We start from the raw sequence: 22773 nt of genomic DNA, 5'->3' as shown, positions 1-22773 counted from the left end.
GAAATAAATAATAATAATAATAACCAAGGGGGCATGGTTCACGGTACAAAAGGGGATGTGGCTAAGCGATCTGTTCCTTTGTTATGGTTGAGAGAGAACCGCTGAAGGAAAATAAAGTAACCGTGAGTGTTTAGTGTTTGTTTGTTTTGTCGTTTCTAATTGTTCTTGTTTGTTCTTATTAGACGGCACGTTAGCACTCACTCTGGACTTGTGATTGCCTGTGTGTCTTTATGTGTGTTTATACTGCGTTTATTATTTCAGGACTGTAACCCATGGTTTAAAACAGTGCAATACACATTGCTGTCTGGGATTATTATTTACGGTCGCAACGACCTGGATTACAAACGGATACCAATAAAGAATTGTTTGGACCGTGAACTTAGTTGTCTGTCATCTGTTACGCATTACATCACTTCTACACCTGAGCACTGCAAACCACTTTGACATGTTGTTCTGATAGAAAAAGTAATTGAATAAGAACTCATCTAAAAATAGTGTGATTTACGGGTGTACAAACAGAATAAATCTACACATTTGTCTTGGCAGAGTGCAGTTTGACTTTTGCTGTTTCAAATCATCCACATACATTATTGGTGATACAGGCCTGCCTTAGCAAGATTGCCCAAAGGAAAAGTATTTTTCACAGGCTGTTACTACCCCTTTACCCTTAAAATACCAATACTGCTTGTGAAATACTGGCAAACAAGCATTACTGTACAAACATTTGTATGGGGTTTCCTCCTGGTTCAGTGGGGTCAGACAGCCTTATATCAAGTGGCCCAGGTCATTCTCTTTTGAAGGCAACAACATAAAGGAGTGTTTACTTCTTTTTTTTCACAATACACATAACATAAAAATGTTATTGACCCCAAAGAAGAACAAACAGGAACGTGGTTTAAAGACACAAAGTTCTGGCCCTGCTGACCCTGCAGACAGGCATGTTGTTGATTCATCCAGAGCCATACATATTAACACATTTCAAAACATTTTCAAACAGGCGCCCAGGTTTTATTCATTTACACACAAATAAACATCAGCGCAGGTGCAGTGAGTTGCGCTACAGTGGCAGAGGAAGAGAAAGGACCTTAATGTGGGACCCCCTTACCCCTCAAACCTGAATGTAACACATCAAACATGTCACAGAGTACAAAACAGAGATGCCGACTAAACATAAAACAGTGCCTACCAGCCTCCATGCAAAGACAGGAGCAGCAGAATAGTACCACTATTAAGAAAATAATGGCACATGTTGAAATGAAGGAGTATGACACTTAATTACAGCTACAGGTGTAGTGTTATTTTAAGGTACGCATTAAAACGTGGTACACAGCGCACTGTGCTTGCTCGCACATGCCTAAACAACTTCAGTTAAGAAAGCAGGGAAACGCTAACTCTAATCTGGTGCATTATGTTGTTTTTGGTCTTTTTAATCTTTTTCCACCATTAAGAAAATAGTATGCAAATATTTATGATATGCAATACATTGGATCTTGTAAATTTGTTTACTTCTGAAACTTTGTGGTGACATCTTGTTCGTCGTTTGCAAAAAAAAGTATAATTAACTTTAGCATTTGCTTAAAATTTCCCACAAACCTTATGACTATAGCAATTGATTGCACCTGTACCACAATCTTACAGCGTACCACTTTCTGACATTACACGGGTCTAGTTTTGGTACAGGTACCACATTCTGATGATATATCACTTTCTGGCCCTACACCTAAGGTGACCAGATTTTGAAGTCCTTAAACTGGGGCAGTATGGAAATCTTGTGAATAACTTCCAACTTCCAAGCTAAGGGGAAGCTCTAGGATTTTTATTTTCACTTTGGCAATGTTTGATCTAATATCATATTGAAAGTGAATGCAGAGGCTAATCAGGGGAGGAGAAGGAGAAGCAGACGAAGATGAGGAAGACCGTGAAGACGGTTCCCTGCATGGGCTTCTTTCCCGGGTGCGTCGTCTGGTCTCCCTTGGCACAGAGCCATGGGGTGAGGACGCAGCCACCTCACTAACAGAGGGTGATGTGGAAGAGTACTGTGCAGGTGTAAGGATGCAGAGCGCTCTGTAGTGCTGCAGGAGAGACTTTTCTCCAGCGTGTGATTAGAGAAATGTGCACAAAACTCGCAGAAACTGCGGTTCACCAGTGCCTCCTTGGTGTGCTCTGACCCCAGGCAGGAAGAACATCTGCCGTGCTCGGTCCCGCTCCTCGGTCCCGGTACGGTACCGGGTTGGGAACGGAGCAGGTCGGTGACCTCGGTACCGTACAGTATGGATCCACCGGTTCACAGTTACCGTGGGTAGCAATGTACCGGGATGCCCACCTGTACAAGCCACTGGCAAAACCACTCAGTCAGTACTCACACGAGACTGAGGGAAGCCTGCTTGTCAGAATTAACTAACAGCCTTCGTAATGGTGATGCTAAAGCTGTCACCAAAATGGCATCAAATTACTGTGGGAGAGACTGCAAGCAACCACAAACAAAGCAAGTATCTTGGTCCTGCACAGTGCTGCTGAACCCAGCAGCTTCTGTCACTACACATGTGCTCACAGCACCACATTGCAGACAGGCCTGCGCTTACTATTTCATCTTCCTTAATATTAGCATAATCATTAACCCATGTAAAATGTGCAGATAAGTTTTAAGGTTGTCAGGAGGAAAAACATATCATTGGTTGGTACTGAAAAACTGCACAGACAAGGCAGGAAATGTCATCATACAATTAACATGTTTTTAACAGGTTACATTCTATTTTAAGTGATACTTGTCAGCTTTAAACATGTAAAAAGGAAATGTGGAAATAAAACTATTTGGAGAAACTTAAAGGGATCGATCCCACCCCCAGCCTCTCAGTAATTTTTTTTTATCAATGTGTTGTTTTTCTTTCATTAAACTAATAGCAGTGATAAAGTCTAATACATTATATAGATATCACGCATACGCAACAGCTAGCATTAATCTTTAATATGAGCACTCCATTGAATCTATTTTTTTCTTAAACTTTGCAAGATAAAATATACATTTAACACAGAAATAAAAACAAGGGGTCACCAAATTAAAACGAGATTTATCATGCCTCTAGGCAGCTTATTTAGATATTTTTTTTAAAGAAGGTCAAATTAAATGAGGACGTGATTCTTTTTTTGTAATTTTTTAAAACTATTTGTATCACCTCAACTATCAATGTAAATACATTTTCATAAAGAAATTAAAAGGGCACATGGAGACCTGAAACTACTTAATTATTGCTGAAAACAACATAAAATGTATTAATTACAAGAAACATAAAACATTTCTGAAACTTTTAAAATATTTTTACACGAGTTTCACAATTGTAAAAAAAAAACTAGTTCACAAAACTATTTTATATTATTCAGTAACATATGTCACATCTTGGCAGATGAAGACATCAGTAGATTTGGCATGGAATCACCAAACATTTGTGTGTGTTGTGTCATGATCATGAGCGAATCCGAGTTCCCACAATGCACCTCATTCATTTCCTTATTTTCTTTAACTGCGGCTACGTGGAATTTGTTAACGCTGATTTTGAAATCTGACAGTTTCAGGAACTGTATCCACCGGACCATTGCGGTTTCTTATCCTTATATTTTAAAATACAACGCAGACAGCTTTATTGTGCTTTTCTGTGAAGCGCGATATTTTTTTCTAATTTGATCAACCTCAGGCTGTTTATATCTGCCATAACTTAGTTTGATTAAAATCACTGTAGGTGTCGCAGGTGGTCTGTGCTTTACTGCACCGGTGTACCTGTTTTATTCTGGTTTTTTTTTTGTTTTGTTTTGTTTTTTTTGTTTTTTTTGCGTGTGGCATCTATTTTCTATGTGACTTGTATTTGTTATTAATATAATAACCAGTCGAGTGCTGATGGCTGATGAGAGTGAGTGGAGCCGTTTGGAGTCGGCAGTTATAAAGAGTTTAAGACACTTCAGAGACAAGTATTTACAAAGCTCGAGAAATGACAGGGAAAATCCGGAACTGCAAGAAACTCACATCGGGGAAACAGCCACCGGGGGTAACATTTTAGAAAGTTTACCTGTAAGTATTATTCATATTATTATTGTTAGTGTTACTGATATTAAAACGGTGTAGGGGAAAAACTAACAGGATAAAAAAACAAAAGTGTCAATAACATGTTTTAATATCGGTATTGTAATTCCACATATGCCTTTAAAACATTGTTATCTAATTAAATCGTGTAAAGAGAATGATTTCTGGTAGCTCATTCATTGTTGTTTCTGTAGATGTGGTACTGAGTCCTTATCTGAGTATGCTGACATCTGTTCACTGTTGTTGCAGGTGGATATGCAGTTTTATATCATGTCATTCCTCTCCCCTCATGATCTGTGTCGGTTGGGGAGCACATGTCTATACTGGCACACTGTTGTCCGTGACCCTGTGTTGTGGAGATATTTTCTACTAAGGGACCTCCCCACTTGGTCTTTCATCGACCATAACTCAATGCCAGACGTGGAGAAAATAAGCCAACCATTAGCTGAATTAGACAACGGCACAATGCATGACTACATGACAGAGTAGGTATTAAAGCAACACATTTGGGTCTGTCCAGCTACAGTAGACAAAGGGGCTTTCCCAACCCCTTGCATCAAAGTATTTATCAAGGACCATGAGTAGAATGGGCACATAGCTGCAGACAGGCTGTCACTGTGTGGGGGTTGCACAGCTCTTCTTTGGCATGCATAGAACCCTTTTCCACATCAAACGTGATTTACTTTATGTCTACTGGCGCTCAGTGTCAATGGCACCCCCATATGATGCAAGGTCAACTGCCTGCCAAGTCTCATAGCTACAGGGTGCATATGTATTCCATGTAGTAATCTGTGACCCACTTTTGAACCACCCTTTATAATGCATTTGTAGTACAGGCCTGCCTTATTAGGAGAGTATTAAGATTAAAGGGTGTAGCATATAATGAAATAGTGATAAATATATTGGAACTGAATCTGGTTATTATTGTTCTTCTTTTAGATATTTAAAGAGTTGCCCTGGGTGCAGAAGACGCTTGAAACCTTGCAGGCGAGGCTATGCTGCTGTTACTTCTTTCTTACATTCCTTGGTGATAAACACAGAGCCCCGGTTGGCTATGTTTGGGCCTGGCTTGGAACAGCTGGAGGTTTCCTTGGTGAGGAAAATGATGCATTCACCAGATGTGATACCTGTTGCAGGCTTTCCACAGAGGCAAATCAATGGTATGCATGACATTTAAAAATGGTTTAGGTATTTAAAAGCAAAGGCCAGTGGCAGTTTTTACATGCATTATCAGATTGCCCTATACATGCAGGAAAACACTGAGGGCTAGATTTTCAAAGTTATTTACTCCAATTCGTCATTAGCGTGATTTTTGTCTGATGGGGATAAAACACCATTTACAATTCTAAAACGAAAAAGAAACAACTAAAGATTACTCACAAGCTCCAGCAACAAATGTCTGAGTTGATTCACCCTTTAAGGTACAAGGGGCATATGTATCCCACAAATAAAATGATGCTGACTTTCTTATTTTGGCAATGAGGTGCACGAAACAGGGTTTAAGATTTACTGGCTGGTTGAATCTGGTCCTCCAAATTGTTTCCTTGTGATACTTGAGTCACTCTCAAATGTATTTTAAGAAGAAACCATTTGAACAACCGCCTAATTCCTTGTGTGCCTTAGGGGGTTATTTTATTGGGTGTGTTATTACTTTGTGAAATGTTCATGCTAATGACATTTTGGAGGAGAATCTAGCCCTGTGCTTGTATTTTGTGTTTAGCATTCTCACATTCTATCCAAAAGAGTTTATTTTTCAGTACTTGTTCCAGGTGTTTGATTTTCTTTGAAGACATCAATCTGTGTTTTTTTTGTTTTGTTTTTTGCTAGTCAAAAATATCACTCCATGCCAAAACATTTATATATAACTTTTATTCGCTATTATTTTTTTATTTATTTTTATTTTTTAACAGTACACAATTTTGCCTCCTTCTCTTTTTTCAGGCATTGGGTCAGGAATTAGTTTCATGTTAAATAACCAGCAGAGATTTAATATTTTAACACTGTACTCAACTACCAGGTAAGTAACATTAATCTAACAACATTTACCAATTTAAAAAATGTATAACTGGAATCATTTTATAAGATGCTTGTGATCTTTTATAAGATGCTTGTGATCATTAAAGGGACCATAGCTAACAAAATAATAGCAATATAAATAGGGCTCAAATGTCCGATATGGGAAGAAACACTTGATATGATACAGTTGACACGATATGTGATACAGCACCTGGTTAGAGAGCTCCATTGGCCAGCCATGCTTTCACTTAATGTTACACTTGCTTGGCCATTTCACCTGGAGGGTAAAACTGTCACCCTTCAATGGCATCTTTCCTGTCATTAACCAACCAGCTGATCCCGATGTGATGGAGTATGGAGGTGGGTCATGGTGATCTTCTTTTTAATACACTAAAGGGTGTGACTGTGCTTTTAGAGTCATGGTGGGGGATATGTATTTTTCTGATGTGTTGTTTATGTTGCTCGACATTCAAAGTCTTTTTGTTTTTTTGTATTGAAATGGCAAGTGTGAATGTTACTTAGTAGTTAACAGAAATGTACTTTATCTCTGCCAGTAAGGAAAGAGAGAGGGCTCGGGTGGATCAGAACAACGCCCCAAATAAAATGTTCCTGCAGGAGGGTGAGGGTGCAGCAGAGTGCCCCACCGCGAGGCACAGGATCATCCCACAGGTCCAGGAAGTCTGCAGGGTGGTGGATGGGTTCATTTACGTGGCTAATGCTGAAACTGACAGGAGTAAGATCCAAACCCCTGTATAAATATTCCCTGTGGTTTTCAGGTTTTTATAAAACACATGTATAATGCTCCTAACACTGAAGCAATATACACTTTCCTGTAGACACATGTTGAATATCTATATTCAACATGTGTATACAGGCACTCAACAACACAGTATTGAATAATACAAATACAATACAGATTTATTTTTATATAGCGCCCTCCACGCCATGGCATTCCAAAGCGCTGTACAAAGTTAAAAACAAAATAGCTCAATATGTAACACATTCCAGGACCTAAGCACTGGAGTAATGTGTTGAGAACGACAAGTGTGAGAAAGCAGTCTGGCAGCTGCGTTCTGGACAAGCCTTCTGAGTTTAGTGACAGGTATACCAACAAAGAATTGCAATAATCAAGACCAGAAGTTACATAATAATGCCAAACATGGTATTTAGTAATGTGTAATATACTCATCTCTGCATATCCCTTAGTTGTTTGGGGTAGTGTACTTTAATACAGTAAATATGTATTTTGCATAGCTCACTACTGGCCTGAGACACTTCAAAGCATTTGAAAAGGTTACATTTGGATAATGCATGCAATATCTAGGTGCTGTGTTTTGTAGAGAACCGTTCAGTTTACATTGAAGAGCACACATTCCCTTTGTAGGTCTGTTCTAAAAATAAGGTGAGCAGTTCTATGTAAAGAAAAAAAGCAATGGTGTTAACATGTGTGCTGTATATCCAGGTCATGAACGTGAAGAGGAATTTGCACAGATCCAGGCAATGACTGCCTCTGACTTGGGCTCTTCAAACCGCCCTGTGTTGGTGTTGTCATGTGTTTCAAGGGCAGGAACCCGGAGAATACCATGCATTTATATGGCACACGAGCTGCACTTAAATCGATTGACCAGACCTTGGTTGGTAAGTAAACTGTTCTGTAGTCTGTGCATCAACTATTATGTGAAGCCAACCACATTCTACTTTTATTTAATGGTAGCTAATGCTGGGTAAAGATTCAGGTGAAAGTGTGAAAACTATTGCTTGTTTGATTATTTTTAATTATTTGATTGTAGGTTCAGGACGCTGAAGCAGAAACGCTAAATGGACTTTTAAATGGAATTGAATGGATTTTGGAGGAATCTGGAATAAATGTATAAAAGCAATGAAGGCTTCTTAAGAGGAACACAAAGTATATCTTGTTTAACAGTTCAATTTGTATATAGTTTATTTAGTATAAGCAAAGGTTTGCCCGGGTCACCCAGAATCATGACAAGCCAATGGAAATTCTATATTCTCTGGTCACAACAGGGGCTACATTGCACCATTAGGTTTATCTAATATCTATTCTACCTGCAACGCCCTCTGGTGGGGGGGGGGGGGGGGGGACACAAAAGAGGAGGAAAAAAATACAGGTGGCCCATAGCATTCAGAATTGTGATCTTTTCAATTATTTAGAATTATAGTGTAATTTACTATAACTGTGTATAATTTGTTATGTAATACAGATAGTGTAGTTTTCCTCATAAAAAAAGGTTAAATAATGTATTTTTTCAAGTTTCAAGTGGAAAATATGTTATATATTTATATATTGGGGGTGATATAACTATATTAAATAAAATTCTTAGGAACAAAATATCTGGCTATTGAATGTATGTGCTAGGTACTGTTGTAGTCTCTATACAATTTTGAACGGTATAAGCAAGTGGAATATCTCTGCCATTTACCCAAATTAGGATGCCACTTTGGTCAAGGTTTAATGATCAGTACAGAGGTAATTCATTTGCCTAGAGCTCTTCAGAATGCCATCTTTACCCATGGATGGAGCTGAGAAACACTTACAGTAATTACCAGCATGACAATTCTCCAGTCACACTGTAATGAAGTGAATACGGTCCTCAAGAGCGAGTGCAATGAAACCAAAGTGTTATTAAAACATAAAGCACTGACACATGTATATTGAAAGTCTTCAATCCTATGTCCAGCCTGCATCCAGATGTCTGTCACACTTAAGCATGATACTGTCTCTGATGATCGACTGAAAGCTGTGTGTCTCTGTGTAAGGTAGTTTTATAAGTTCATTTTCATTCAGTATATACATGGCCTAGCCACTCTTAATAGCACACGTCTAACCAGATTGGATTTGTCTTTGCCCTGGTGTGGGGCATGTTGTCTTGGTACACCGTGTGCGGGAATGATTTAAATCTGATTGTGCATATTTGGGATAAACATGAACGGCACATGCGTTGGCACAATCCTCTGCTTACCTCCTCTGAACCTGTTGTGTGATTGTCATGGATAGGTTTGTAGGTGATGTCAGAAGAGACACACACGGGACTGGGGTATGGAAGCGCTGATGCGCACGTTTATTAATTAAATAAAAGGAGGGAACAAACAAAACACTCCAAAACAAAAGGTCTCTGAACAAACAACCGTGTTCAGCCAGAGCTGCAGGTTTTTATACATGCGATCATCTCCAGAATAGTAATACATGAATCATCTGGAGACGGCCACATTCTGCACGAGTTTAGCACGGAAGGGGAATTTTAACCCCATCCATAATGTAACAATAAAGCATTGCGTTTTTAAACACTAAACAATACATTTAAAATATAACCTCAAAATACACACCGAGGCAGGGTGTATCCTGTCACAGTGATATATTAATATGATATTCATGCCAAAAATGTTTGCGTTTTTTTTCATATGCAAAAAAAAATCATAATAAAAGGCTCACAAATATTTATGTCTTTACAGTATTATTTATTTATATCTTTCAAGACATCTTCCAGCACCTTGTGGAATTAGTGGCTTACTATTAGGCACAGGTAAATAATGCGACTGTGCTGTGTATATATTTTGTTTTCTCTAAGATATGACCGTGCTACTGGAACAGAACATGCAACAACTGCAGTATTTCAAGTCAGACCTGGATATATTGAACAGTGGCTGATAAATTATTCTCATGTGTGGACGATGGTTAGATGTCTGTTGTACCAGCAGAGGGTGCTATTACTCCACCCGTGTGCCAAGCGTTTTAAAGTGTAATATAAAGCACTTCGTACTTGGAAAGTGGAGGATACAGTTACAGTCACAGGACTGAACTCTAATAACACTTTGACACAGCAGCAATCACTTATGTTGATACAGTATGTAAATGTTTGTGATTTTGTGCCTTTGGCTTCAGGCATTATAATCCCCTGTTGATAACTACAGTTTTTTTTGTTATTATTTAAAAGTGTATGAAAGATACAGAAAGGGATATACATGCAGATCTCTCCCCCCCCCAAGATCGTGTTTTGCTAGAAAAAGTTGCTTTGTATTTTTGTAATAGAGAAAGCACAACATGGTGTTCAACAAATTAGACTTGCTGCTAGGGGTTCCTGGATTAAAAAAAACATGGAAGACAAAGTTGCCATTTTTTTCTTTTTACCAAGTAGTTTATTTTGTTGTTCTTTTTTAAAAACAGCAATAAGGATAGCAGCACCTTAATGAAATGTAATCCCAGGGAATATTAAATATAAGGCACACCCTTAGAATAATATAATGCATTTGTAATATTAAAATCATATGCTATTGTTAACTAAAAAGTAAGTAGAAATATTTACTATAATGACTTCCCTTGATGTACTGTATGAAAGAACACATATTATTGTACAAACTTCCTTAAGAGTTGCCCTATGTGTCTTAAACTGAGGGGTGAAAAACAACACTGGTGGAAAAAACAATAAATCGCTGGATGATGCAAGGTTACTTTGAAATATATATTTTTTTCTAATAAATGCTAATATTTGCATTTCATATAGTCAGGTGCTATCTCTCTGGTGAGCTGTCAGGGCTGCTATTTACACAAAATTATGTGAGCCTTTGTCAGGAACAGCAATCTGGATATGTGCGCCATTGTCAGGAACAGCAATCTGGATATGTGCGCCTTTGTCAGGAACAGCAATCTGGATATGTGCGCCTTTGTCAGGAACAGCAATCTGGATATGTGCGCCTTTATCAGGAACAGCAATCTGGATATGTGCGCCTTTATCAGGAACAGCAATCTGGATATGTGCGCCATTGTCAGGAACAGCAATCTGGATATGTGCGCCTTTATCAGGAACAGCAATCTGGATATGTGCGCCATTGTCAGGAACAGCAATCTGGATATGTGCGCCTTTATCAGGAACAGCAATCTGGATATGTGCGCCATTGTCAGGAACAGCAATCTGGATATGTGCGCCTTTATCAGGAACAGCAATCTGGATATGTGCGCCTTTATCAGGAACAGCAATCTGGATATGTGCGCCATTGTCAGGAACAGCAATCTGGATATGTGCGCCTTTATCAGGAACAGCAATCTGGATATGTGCGCCATTGTCAGGAACAGCAATCTGGATATGTGCGCCTTTATCAGGAACAGCAATCTGGATATGTGCGCCATTGTCAGGAACAGCAATCTGGATATGTGCACCTTTATCAGGAACAGCAATCTGGATATGTGCGCCATTGTCAGGAACAGCAATCTGGATATGTGCGCCTTTATCAGGAACAGCAATCTGGATATGTGCGCCTTTATCAGGAACAGCAATCTGGATATGTGCGCCTTTATCAGGAACAGCAATCTGGATATGTGCGCCTTTATCAGGAACAGCAATCTGGATATGTGCGCCTTTATCAGGAACAGCAATCTGGATATGTGCGCCATTGTCAGGAACAGCAATCTGGATATGTGCGCCATTGTCAAGAACAGCAATCTGGATATGTGCGCCTTTATCAGGAACAGCAATCTGGATATGTGCGCCTTTATCAGGAACAGCAATCTGGATATTTGCACCTTTATCAGGAACACCAATCTGGATATGTGCGCCTTTATCAGGAACAGCAATCTGGATATGTGCGCCTTTATCAGGAACAGCAATCTGGATATGTGCGCCATTGTCAGGAACAGCAATCTGGATATGTGCGCCATTGTCAAGAACAGCAATCTGGATATGTGCGCCTTTATCAGGAACAGCAATCTGGATATGTGCGCCTTTATCAGGAACAGCAATCTGGATATGTGCGCCTTTATCAGGAACAGCAATCTGGATATGTGTTGTGCTTGTTTTTTTAGATGAACAGCACTTATTTCTCCTTCCTGCAGATGTAGTTTATATTTGGCTGTAACAACTCTGAGCCTGACTTTTTCTCTCTTTTCTCACAGCCTTGAAATGCTCGTGCTGCTGCTCACTCGTTTGGCTGTTAAGTGAGATGAAATCTGCTCAGGCAACGACAGCAGCCAATTATGTTCCTTTTATTTCCCATCATTGACCCGACATTTTCATTTTGCATAAATCTATAAGAGGTTTCCAGAACAGATGATGCTTGAATGAAGCCTGGTCCACAAATGTTTTAAGTTCTTATTTACTTTCCACATTTACCAATTGAACTTCAATTTCAGTGCAGTGGCACTACTGTGTCAATGCAATGGGCCTGTACCAACAGCCAATGGTAGCAGTATGAACTAGTAATTAACATTTTCATATGAGTACATATCAATGCAATCCCAATGGAATAACCCAATACACACTGTAATATGTTGCATTACTACAGTACTACACCAGTATTAGTGTGGTACCGTGGGGTCACAGTGCAGTATGTGTTCTACTGACAATAGTGCTGTGGTCTGCTTATGGTTCCACTAGGTACTGATGGTAGAACACTGGTATTATGATGTAGTCCTGTAAGAACAGTATCTCTACAGGGATGGCAGATGTTCTGCTATCTATTCTTCATCAAGCCCTTCAGCCATCAAGTGAGACTGAGAAAGAACATGGGAGTACAGATGTTAGCCTGTGTCTCTGCTTGTTTACTATCCCCTGTGCTTGCCTCTGCCTTCAGCATAAACATCACATACAGGATATAGTTTATTTGCGTGCAGTATTTCTGTTGAAGAGATTTTGCTCTTTCTTTTACTGCCCATCTTTCCTTTTTCATGCCATTTACAAAACGAAATAGTCCTAGTCTGAGTGCCTTTAAATGGATCTGAGGGAGACAAGGGACCAGGTAATTGAAAGCAAAAGTAATACAATATTTTAAATGTGTCTTCCTGAGTGCAGCTATTGTCTTACCAAGCATTTGTAAATGTGTGGCGAGGGATGGCACAGTTCCAGAATGGTCTTCATAATAATCTTTAGATGTGAAAAAAATGAAGCTATGACATTTTAATTAGACATTTCACAGCTGCCTCCCAATCCTCAGAAAGTAAATGCGAGGTGTATTTTCTTTATATTAAAATTGTGAATGGTGCTTAACAGTGAGTTTTAATTTAGGAGTTCTTATAGTATATAGTTTTTGTAGAATTTGCAGTTTGTTTTTCATTTTACCAAAACATGTTACAAACACAGGGCTAAATGATTTGTGAATAGGGGCCATTATCCCAAAAACAAATATGTCAATATATTGAATGTGTTAACGTTATCTCACAAACAAAGATGCATCTCAGACAACACCCACCACTGCTTGTGGTAACCAGGAATAAAGACTTCCTTTAAGAACCCACTTACTTGCAAGGAGAGAGGTTCTAGTGTAACCATGCAAAGAATAAACCCAGTGAGAAAAACGTTATAGAAAATGGTATAAATATTTTAGAACACTCCTGCTGTGTAATTACTTTGCCATGCAGTGGCCCAACAATGGGGAATGATCTAACTTTACCGAATTCAGCTCCGCAGAGAGAATAACTTTTTTTTCACAGACCTCGTTTTTAGAATCTGCCGTGCAGTCATACAAATGCAGTGATGAGCCACGCTGTTTGAAATGACCAGATGTGAAACATGACATGAGGAAAGTAATTCCCCAAGCTGAGCTGTTGAATTTAGGTTTAAACACAAATAACGTCCCCCTGTGTTATTCAGGGAGGATATTCAGAGGAATCATAATTTTAACACTATACTGTACAGCTAGCAGGACACTCTGAACAAAAATGCATCCCTCCTGCTACTAGGCTGTTCTTACTAAACATACGCTTACATTTGTTCAAATCCTTTCAGAAAAAAAGGTATTTTCCCCGCTTCAAAATAGGTCAAAGAGCGAGAGTGCCTATAAAATCTGATTCAAATGGCATCAATCCAAAATCATTATTTTGCTATTTCCTACATTTTGATAGGGCTAATACATTCTCCTATGCTTTCCTTTCACCAATCAGAACTCCACTTGACACTTGGTCATTTACTCTGGAGTGTGAAGTTGTCCCAAACAACCGCTTCAACGTCTTCATGTTTCATGTTATTAACCAACTGGCTGCTTCCCCTATTGACCAACATGCTTTGCAGCCAGTTGCAGGCTTTGACCTCTAAGACACTGACATGACCCAGAAAGTGAAACAGACTTCCTGAAAGTAATGCAAGCAAACTGAGAATGGTATTTAACCTAGTGTAGTACCAGGTATCATTTTTTAAAATGAAAATATATGTTTTTTTTTAACATGTGTTAACATTTGAGATATATGTAGCAAATTGTAGGCAGCTAGTTTGTTAATTACAACCATCTAAAGAAAGTCTATTAGAAATTACATTTTGAAACAAACAACAATAAAGGGTATAGTTAATGCAGTGTTGAAGCTCATTAGGGTTAGAACAAGTTACTACAGTTTTGAATCATCAGTATTACAGTGGCAAAGTACAGCTCTGGCCAAATGTTTTGCATCACCCTATACAATTAACTAATTTTGCTTTACAAAGTCAAATGAAACCTGCTGAATAATGTTATGTTAACATATTGAATTACATACCGCTTTGTAGATTTCCATATACTTAATGAAAAACGAACAAAAATAAAATTGAATCTGAAATACTGTACTACTATCATTTTGTAGCTTCTTTGATTACATGATGTTAAATAAAAGATCTAAATTATGTTCATATATATTTTATATTTGTCTCAATCCTAAAATGGTGATGCAACACTGTTGTCCTTAGCTGTGCGTGTGGACTGCACTTTATACCGATTTCTCTGCAGTGCTTTGAGCGGTCGATGAACTTTAGCCATGCCGTGCATTAATAATGTGTTTAAAACTTTGCTGGACGAGGATCAGTAGTGGAGGAACAGTACACACTGCTCTAACTATAAACACACATCTTGGCTTATTGTCTGCTGTTTCACATACAGTACATCAAAGACAGGGTCCTGCTGTAAAACATCTGTCCAAAATATATTTTTTAAAGTAAGATAATACATTTTTCATAATGCATTCAGATTTAATTTTGGAAAATACTTCAAAGTAGTAAAAACAAACAAACAATATCTTTAATTATAGTTCATTGACCATGAAGGTAGTCTAGCACATTTTTAGGTTTTTTTTTCTTCTATATTTGCCCTTCTACTAATGATTTGCTTGATCTGTTCATTATTATTTTTCTCCATTGCCCTGTCTAACAGGCTGCCCTCTTGCTTGCAAGCCTGTGTCATTTTTGCCATGTCTCTTTCAATCCTTTCTGCTCGGTTGGTTCCGTCTGATTTGAGGAATGGTATAGAAGCAAGAGGAGCCTGTGGTGCTAACAGTCGAAAGGTCGCAATTAGGATTAAGACACATGGCAAAACAGTGTGTGCCAGTCAGTGAGCAGAAAAAAATTATCACAATCTCAACATTAGAGCAAGTGAACACGGGAACATTCAGAATGATTGCAAACATCATACAGATGTAACACAGGTGACTATGCAGCTCTGCTCTTTTAAGCAATATACACTTGTATTGCCTATTGGGATCGATTCTCAAAGCTTGGTACTGCAGTTCATCATTAGCACCTCCATTGGTGGATCAGTGCAGTGCAATGCCAGAAGCCAAGGGGTATGTTTTACACCAGAGGGGCACAATTAAAGTCAATTTATAATCAGAGTTAATTAAGTAATAAAGAACAACAGAAGAACTGCATGTGCTCTGAGCTATATTGTTAATGCACGCAGAAAACAGACTAAACCCTGTGGGAACCCTTTTGTGAAAAAATCTGAATAAGAAGGAGAGGCCATCTGTTTGAACGAATTGTGAACCTTGAAAGAGAGATTTACAAAGATTTGCAAAGCCAGTCAGTGCTTTCCACATCCAAACAAAACTTAAAACTGGAGGCTAAAAATCTGAACAGATACCTGTGAAATGGAGAAAGCAACATTTCATGCTCTAGACCTTATTTAACATACATGGTTCGTCAGTCAGTGTTGTCTGTATTAGAGTTAATCACAGAAAGTTATTGGCAAGAAACAAACATTATGTGTTCGACACAATGTATCAATTTTCCTTTAACACAGGCGTCCATGTGCCTGTTTTAACATGTGCATACAGTGGATATAGTTGAAAGTGACTGCTTTTACAACTTACTGATGACTCTAATTTCGAATATACAGCCATGACAGGGGATGGACGTCACTGAAATGATTGTTATGATTGCAACCCATGAGAAACCTGCACAGACACCGCTGTATACCCAGCATGAATCTGTAAACCAGTTCTGTGCACAGTGGGGGAGCATTTGCTAGGCCATTAGCTTCAAAGTGTCACTGACGTCATTTTATTCGAATGCAGAAAGAAAAAAAAAAACATTGAAGAGTGTCTTGAGCCAGAGACCAACATTTTAGGTATAGTGTGCTTTGTTTTTAATTTCTAATTTGGAGCAAAATCTTTGTAAATGCCCCCTTATGTGCTCATGTTTCACATAGTTTAATGAAAATAATAACAGACGTATTACTGTAGGCTACTAATTTGTATTGGCTGCTTTTTATTTTTGTTATTGTCAGGCAATTAACACAAAATATAGTTTTTTGCATAGTGCATGGAACAATACAATACTTCAAAAACATATTAACACTCAACGCTTGCAAACAGTTGCCATGGAAATCCCTAGTCTGATGAAGTGTTTTAGTTGCCTATTGCTCAGACAAATGGTAATAGCCTACATTCTGTACTCAACATTCTGTCTCAACAGACATTAATTGGTTTTCTGTTCATCTGATTGAATTAAGTTCCATATTTGTATTCATCTCCTGCAGTTTGTTTATTTTAAACATAGGCCCCTTTCAAATATTATGCATGCGTCACATTCCAATTCCCCAAAGTGAGGCTAGGAGGGATAAAAAGTAAACAAAGATGGTTTGCCCAGATGAATTGCCAAGTGCCAAGTGCCAGGCTGCACCAACAGTAGTTATAAAAATCCTGAGCTCCATTACCACTCTTTTCCAGCTGACAAGACCAGGCGATTACAGTGTATTGCGGCCATTAAGAGAGACATTTCAAGTAGGCTTTATCAGCTCGTCCGGGCCACACAGTAATTATTGTGTTGTTGTGGGGGTCCTGTGGTGCACTCAATTATTTGGTGAATTAATATTACTTAATTAATAGTAGCGCTTTATCATACTTTATCAAACATTATTTCACAAGACTTTATAGAAAAAAAAAAGTCTAGGAGAAATGTCACATGCTGCCATCGCTGTACTACACTAGAATACCTCAAATAGGTTTAGCAAACTAGCAAATTGCTAAACTCTACAGTAAATAGATACATCAAAAGTCCCCAGACACAGGGAGATACGTACATCTTTTTCAATTATTATAGTTTCAGATCTTTATGTAAACTTTTAAAAATATTTACCAAATCAGTTATTATCTAGTCTACAACAAACATTGGGTTTGATTTTAATGCTTGTCCCGCAACAATTCGTAAAATTGGTAGGACAAGTGCTTCCTAAGTAGTACGTAGGCGTGGGACAAGCGTTTAGCTAGAAATATATTTTAAACAAAATTTAGCATGAAAATCGTAAATATGCTGTTCGTGCTGCAGACTCTGGCAACAGGCAACGCCACTCTGCTATGCACAGAGCAGCATACCTCTTGCGTCTTACCACAAGAAATACTCAGCAGTTGCAGTCAGTGGCCAGTGTTATGGCATATAGATGTGTGATTATATTGAGGGAATTATTACTTAAAACACTACTGAGGTGCTTTATCTCAGATATGCAACATTTGCTTTTCTGTCGTGTTTTTAAGTATGATAATACCATTATGGTAATGATTAAACTTTGACTAAATTAATGGACAGCGTGACGATTCTTTTTAAATTGCATTGTAATTCGAAGTACCGGTATCTTCCGGACCCGGAACGGTTACACACACTTTGAGAAGTTTTTTTTAATGAGAACCGATTAATTATAAATAGCTTATCATCCCTGTTCTCAAATGGGTATCACTTTCTCCGATGTTTTTTTTTTAATACCATTAGTATTTTATTAATTAAAATGTGGGACCGTTTCGTCTCGTTCCTGTTTTTACACCATCCCTACATTAACTCCTTCTGCTATTGCTATACATAACTACGCTAAATAGGGAATGGAATGGAATAGACCATGACAATTGATTACTGCCTTAAAAGATTTAAATCTTTAAAAGTTACACAGGCAAGAAATTAAAAAAGTAATACTAAAGTGCAGACCTATCCATCCCAGTACGATCACCGTGCTTATAAAAATCTGAGCACTCTTTACAGCATATGAGTACTGTTTACAAAAGAATGGCACTTAGGGTAGATAGTGACTTTTTACATGATTACTTCACATTGTAGTGTCTACACAAACCACAACCAAGTGTGAGAAATGCATGCCGCTCAGATGTGTTATAAAATCGCAAATTAACTCACCACTGAGCGCATGTACATACGCCTCCTTGTGATACTGTGCACCCTTGGAAACATGGTTTTGTGCAGAGTTTTCAGATTTTAGTTTGCAAGTTTCCACTGATGAAAATATTAATTCTGGCAAAAAAGACAGATCGTTGTAACTAACGTTAGCCGCCATGCTTGTTTTTATTTTAACCCTACTAACCTCGTTGTGTATTGGTTTATGAATATTCATGAGACAAAATTAAGAGTGGCCTATCTTAAAAGGTGTCACTGAAAACAGCATTTATGTGTGCTGCATAATTGATTACGGTGGAGAGGGGCTTAATTAACCTTTCTTTGTTGCAGTGATCAGCACCCATCTATGCTTAAATCCTACTTGAATGTCTGCATTGGTTTAAAGATATATCAATATCAATTTAGTGTTTATTTTTTTATTTTATTTTTTTTAATTCACTTAATAGTTCTGTGATTCCTTTAGCTTGTTAGCTGAGATTACTAGAATCAACTACTAATACTTTCCTAGAAGCTGAACTCCCTGAAGACGAGCCAGAGAGACAAGAAAGACATAAACAACAGACCCCAACTACTGGAACAGTATACTGTACACTTAGTTTTCTGAATATGAAAATAAATCATGTTGGACAAAGTATTAGAACCTGTCGAATCTTCTAATGAAAATTGTAATTTTCAAACTTGTATAGATCTGTAGTTATGTTTGTTTATACATTTTAAGTTTTCATTGAAGAAATCACATTTTTGGTTGGAAAATGACAAAAGTTAGTACAGCTGATCTGATACAAACTCAGTGAGGATGTTTATTAACTACAGGTGGCACACAGTTTTATTATCTTACAGGGGTCGCGTAGCAACTAGCAATAATAAAGCTGTAAACTCCTGGAATTTATACAGATGTAAACGTTTACTACTACTACTACTGTTATTACTACTGTACTAATAATAATATTGTCAATAATAACCATCACTGGACTAATGGTTTACAAATGTATTCACAATAACCCTCTATATAACATGTCTTTATGGTCAGTCACATATGGATGCTCTGTGGTATGCATGCCTTTAATATTCTGAGCACATCTTCAAACAACAGCCTAAAATAAAATGGACATGAGATGAGCAAACGCTGTGTTAATGAGGCTTCCTTTGCATGGTGCACTTGACAGAGCCCTCACCTAGTAATATCACCATTTCTATTTCAAGCATACTGTTCTGCTACTTGCATTGCGGGCTGTGTGTGTGTGGAATGGGAGGCTGTTCATTTACTGTGGTAAGTTCATTATTCATTTCTGAAATTGCTTAAAGCTTGAGCTGCTGATCACAAAGAGCACCTCAAACCAATGAAGGGTGTTCTGTTTACTGAAGCACTGCAGCCATGACTGAACTTTGTGCTTTTTATTATTTTATTTTTATCGATTTATATGGGTGAATCTACTGTTATACAATATAGGGAAAATAGATATTCAGTCATAAGAAATTCGTAATGCAAAACTAGCAACCTTGTTTATGGTATACTTTGCTAAAACTGTAACAAAATAAAATATGTAGGAGAGATAGGTACAAGATTATATAAAATAATACAGTACAACACAAAAAGACAGACATAACATGAATGTCAATTTGTAGTTTTAATAGAAATAGAATTAGATAATGTACAATACAGAAGACAATAGATAAATAGACTCAATATCATAACTATGTCGTAAATGACATCACAGTCACATTAATAGATTTACATAGATATAAGTGAGTGTAGTTGCCATGGCATTAAAAACATAAGTACCATCAGTGTTTGTTTTCAAACACACTAAATGTCATTCTGTGTCATTGTCCATTTGCACTAGCTCTGTGACATTCCCAACACTGTTCTGGAAACCACACTGAAAAAGAGCATGATTCCTTTGATGGTCCTCCCCATCTGCTGCAAGCAGGTTCATTCAGGTAAAGTAATAAGTACAGCTCTCTCAGAGTGCACAGGAAATAGGAAAAAAACACATCATTATGTCTCAAAGTTCTTGCCCAGCAACGTCACAGTTCATTTTCCCTTTTGAAAAAAGAGAATGATACATGAGCCACTTCTACTGGTAACTTTGGTTTACTGGTCATTACATTATGAAAACGATTTGCTATAATAGTCTTTTATTTTACCTGGATGAACCCAATTTAAATGGGTTAAAGAACAGGCTTCTGTGATCATCACTATACCCTGCAATGCCATTGCTTAACCTGCACGATATGAACACTATACCCTGCTAAGTCATTGCTTAACCTGCACGATATGAACACTATACCCTGCAATGCCATTGCTTAACCTGCACAATATGAACACTACACCCTGCAATGTCATTGCTTAACCTGGCACGATATGAACACTTTACCATGCAATGTCATTGCTTAACCTGCACGATATGAACACTTTACTAGACTAATCAAGAGATTTTTTTTATTATTATTATTTTGATGACAGACCTTTATGGAATTCCTGGTTTTTTTTTAGTATTATTCATAGAAAAGCTCTCTAGTTGTTAAAAGGTACCGTCTATCTTATTATTACAAGATATTGTTTCTAAAGTAGGATTTTTTTTTGTTGTCAATTTTCAATACAGTATTTCACATAAGGTGGTAATTATCTCGTCAACGTAGTAGCTGATTTGACTGTAAAAGTAGAGCAGTGAATGAAACTGAATAAGTACATCTGACATTAAAACCCTTAGTTAGACATATTAAATACAGTTCTCTGATAATGCCGGTTGAAGCTCTGAGCTTCAGGTAGATTTGCAGTGAAATGATGGAAAGTAGCCAGTGAAGCATTTCATATTTTATCTTAGTGTATAAGAAATGCTTCTGCTTATTTTTACTTATTTTTCTACTCTTTTCATGCTAAACAAAAATAACCTATATGGAAATAAAATGTATTATATTAGCATATACAGTACATTTTAAATATATATGGCTGTGCAATAATTGCAAGAAATATATAAGAAATAATGGTACCACTTTACATTGTATCTCCAATGACTGTGTATTTATATAATAGTTATTTACATAATTACAATGTTATTATATACATAGTTACAATGTACTTAATGCGTAAACCTAAACCTAACCCTAACTCTTTTCTGATAGAATTGTGGACTTACAGGTAGTGGACGAAAAAATGGACACACCAATGTAAAGTCACTTAATAGGGCATTGGGCCACTATGGTATCCCACTCTGTGGAGTTCTCGGTGGACCGTTTTTGATGAAACTGGCTGCTCGCGCCCCAGGTTGAAATTTGCAGTTAATTGATCTGCAGTTGCTCGCCTGTTTTGCCTTGCACTTCGAATTAATGCACATATTTCACGATCCTGGAGTATTTATTTTTATTTTTATTTATTTATTTCTTAGCAGACGCCCTTATGCGCTTCCGCCCACTGTTGCCCTTTGCTGATGATGTCTTTCCCTCAGAGTTCCATGCTGACATCACCTTAGACACTGTTGCTCGTGAAACATCAGCAAGTTGAGCTGTCTTGGTCGCTGAAGCTCCTGCCAAACACACCCCAACAATCACCCCTCTTTCAGTCACTGAGGTCTCCTCTTGCAGCCATGCTAGGGCAGCAATGTGGGCCACCACGCAGGGGCAGCAGTGTGGAGTAGTGGTTAGGGCTCTGGACTCTTGACCGGAGGGTCGTGGGTTCAATCCCAGGTGGGGGACGCTGCTGCTGTACCCTTGAGCAAGATACTTTACCTAGATTGCTCCAGTAAAAACCCAACTGTATAAATGGGTAATTGTATGTAAAAATAATGTAATTGTATGTAAAAATAATGTGATATCTTGTAACAATTGTAAATCGCCCTGGATAAGGGTGTCTGTTAAGAATTTAATAATAACACAAAATAATAATAATTATAGTCATAAACACATTGTGCAAAAATATTTACACATTAAGTACATTGTAACTAAGCATAATAACATTGTAAGTATGTGTATGTACACATGCATTTACTAAGTAACTACTTGTGGCGGAGTGTCCCGCCCCTATGTATTATTATTTGTATTTTTGTTTGCGGTGCGGATAAAAGCGCTGTGTCTTTTATTATTATATTTAAAAACCCAGTGAGGATGCATGGCTGATCAGCTACTGATTATTTAACTAGCTGACAGTCATGCATCCTTACCAAACGCGTGCAGACTCTGGCCGAGGAGTAATAAGATAATTAAGAACTAGTTAATCCCTCGGCCAGAGTATATAAACCTGCAGCTCTCTTGGTGTTTTGTTAAATCTTTTGGTTTTGTTTATTAATAAATACGCTGAGTGCACTCAGCTTCTACCGCCCATCCATT

General features: G+C 37.9%; 1 protein-coding gene across 1 annotated transcript; it reads left to right on the top strand.

The window, feature by feature from the left end:
* Positions 1–3450: 3450 nt before the first annotated feature.
* LOC117973257 (F-box only protein 4-like) lies at positions 3451–9524 on the top strand. Its single transcript, XM_034924947.2, has 7 exons — positions 3451–4060; positions 4322–4557; positions 5012–5232; positions 6014–6089; positions 6643–6821; positions 7551–7726; positions 7879–9524. The coding sequence occupies exons 1-7, from the start codon at positions 3890–3892 to the stop codon at positions 7960–7962; spliced, it is 1143 nt and encodes a 380-aa protein (XP_034780838.2). The 5' UTR covers positions 3451–3889; the 3' UTR covers positions 7963–9524.
* The last annotated feature ends 13249 nt before the right edge of the window (positions 9525–22773 follow it).

The sequence above is a fragment of the Acipenser ruthenus genome, chromosome 1, assembly GCF_902713425.1.
Source record: "Acipenser ruthenus chromosome 1, fAciRut3.2 maternal haplotype, whole genome shotgun sequence".
Classification (NCBI taxonomy): Eukaryota; Metazoa; Chordata; class Actinopteri; order Acipenseriformes; family Acipenseridae; genus Acipenser; species Acipenser ruthenus.
This window is presented reverse-complemented; position numbering and strand designations above follow the sequence as displayed.

Excerpts from the sequence above, each read along its gene's own strand:
- LOC117973257 (XM_034924947.2), top strand. The coding sequence starts at position 3,890 with ATGGCTGATGAGAGTGAGTGGAGCCGTTTGGAGTCGGCAGTTATAAAG. Across the intron at positions 6,090-6,642 it reads ACACTGTACTCAACTACCAG|TAAGGAAAGAGAGAGGGCTC; the intron begins GTAAGTAACATT and ends TATCTCTGCCAG. Across the intron at positions 6,822-7,550 it reads TAATGCTGAAACTGACAGGA|GTCATGAACGTGAAGAGGAA; the intron begins GTAAGATCCAAA and ends CTGTATATCCAG.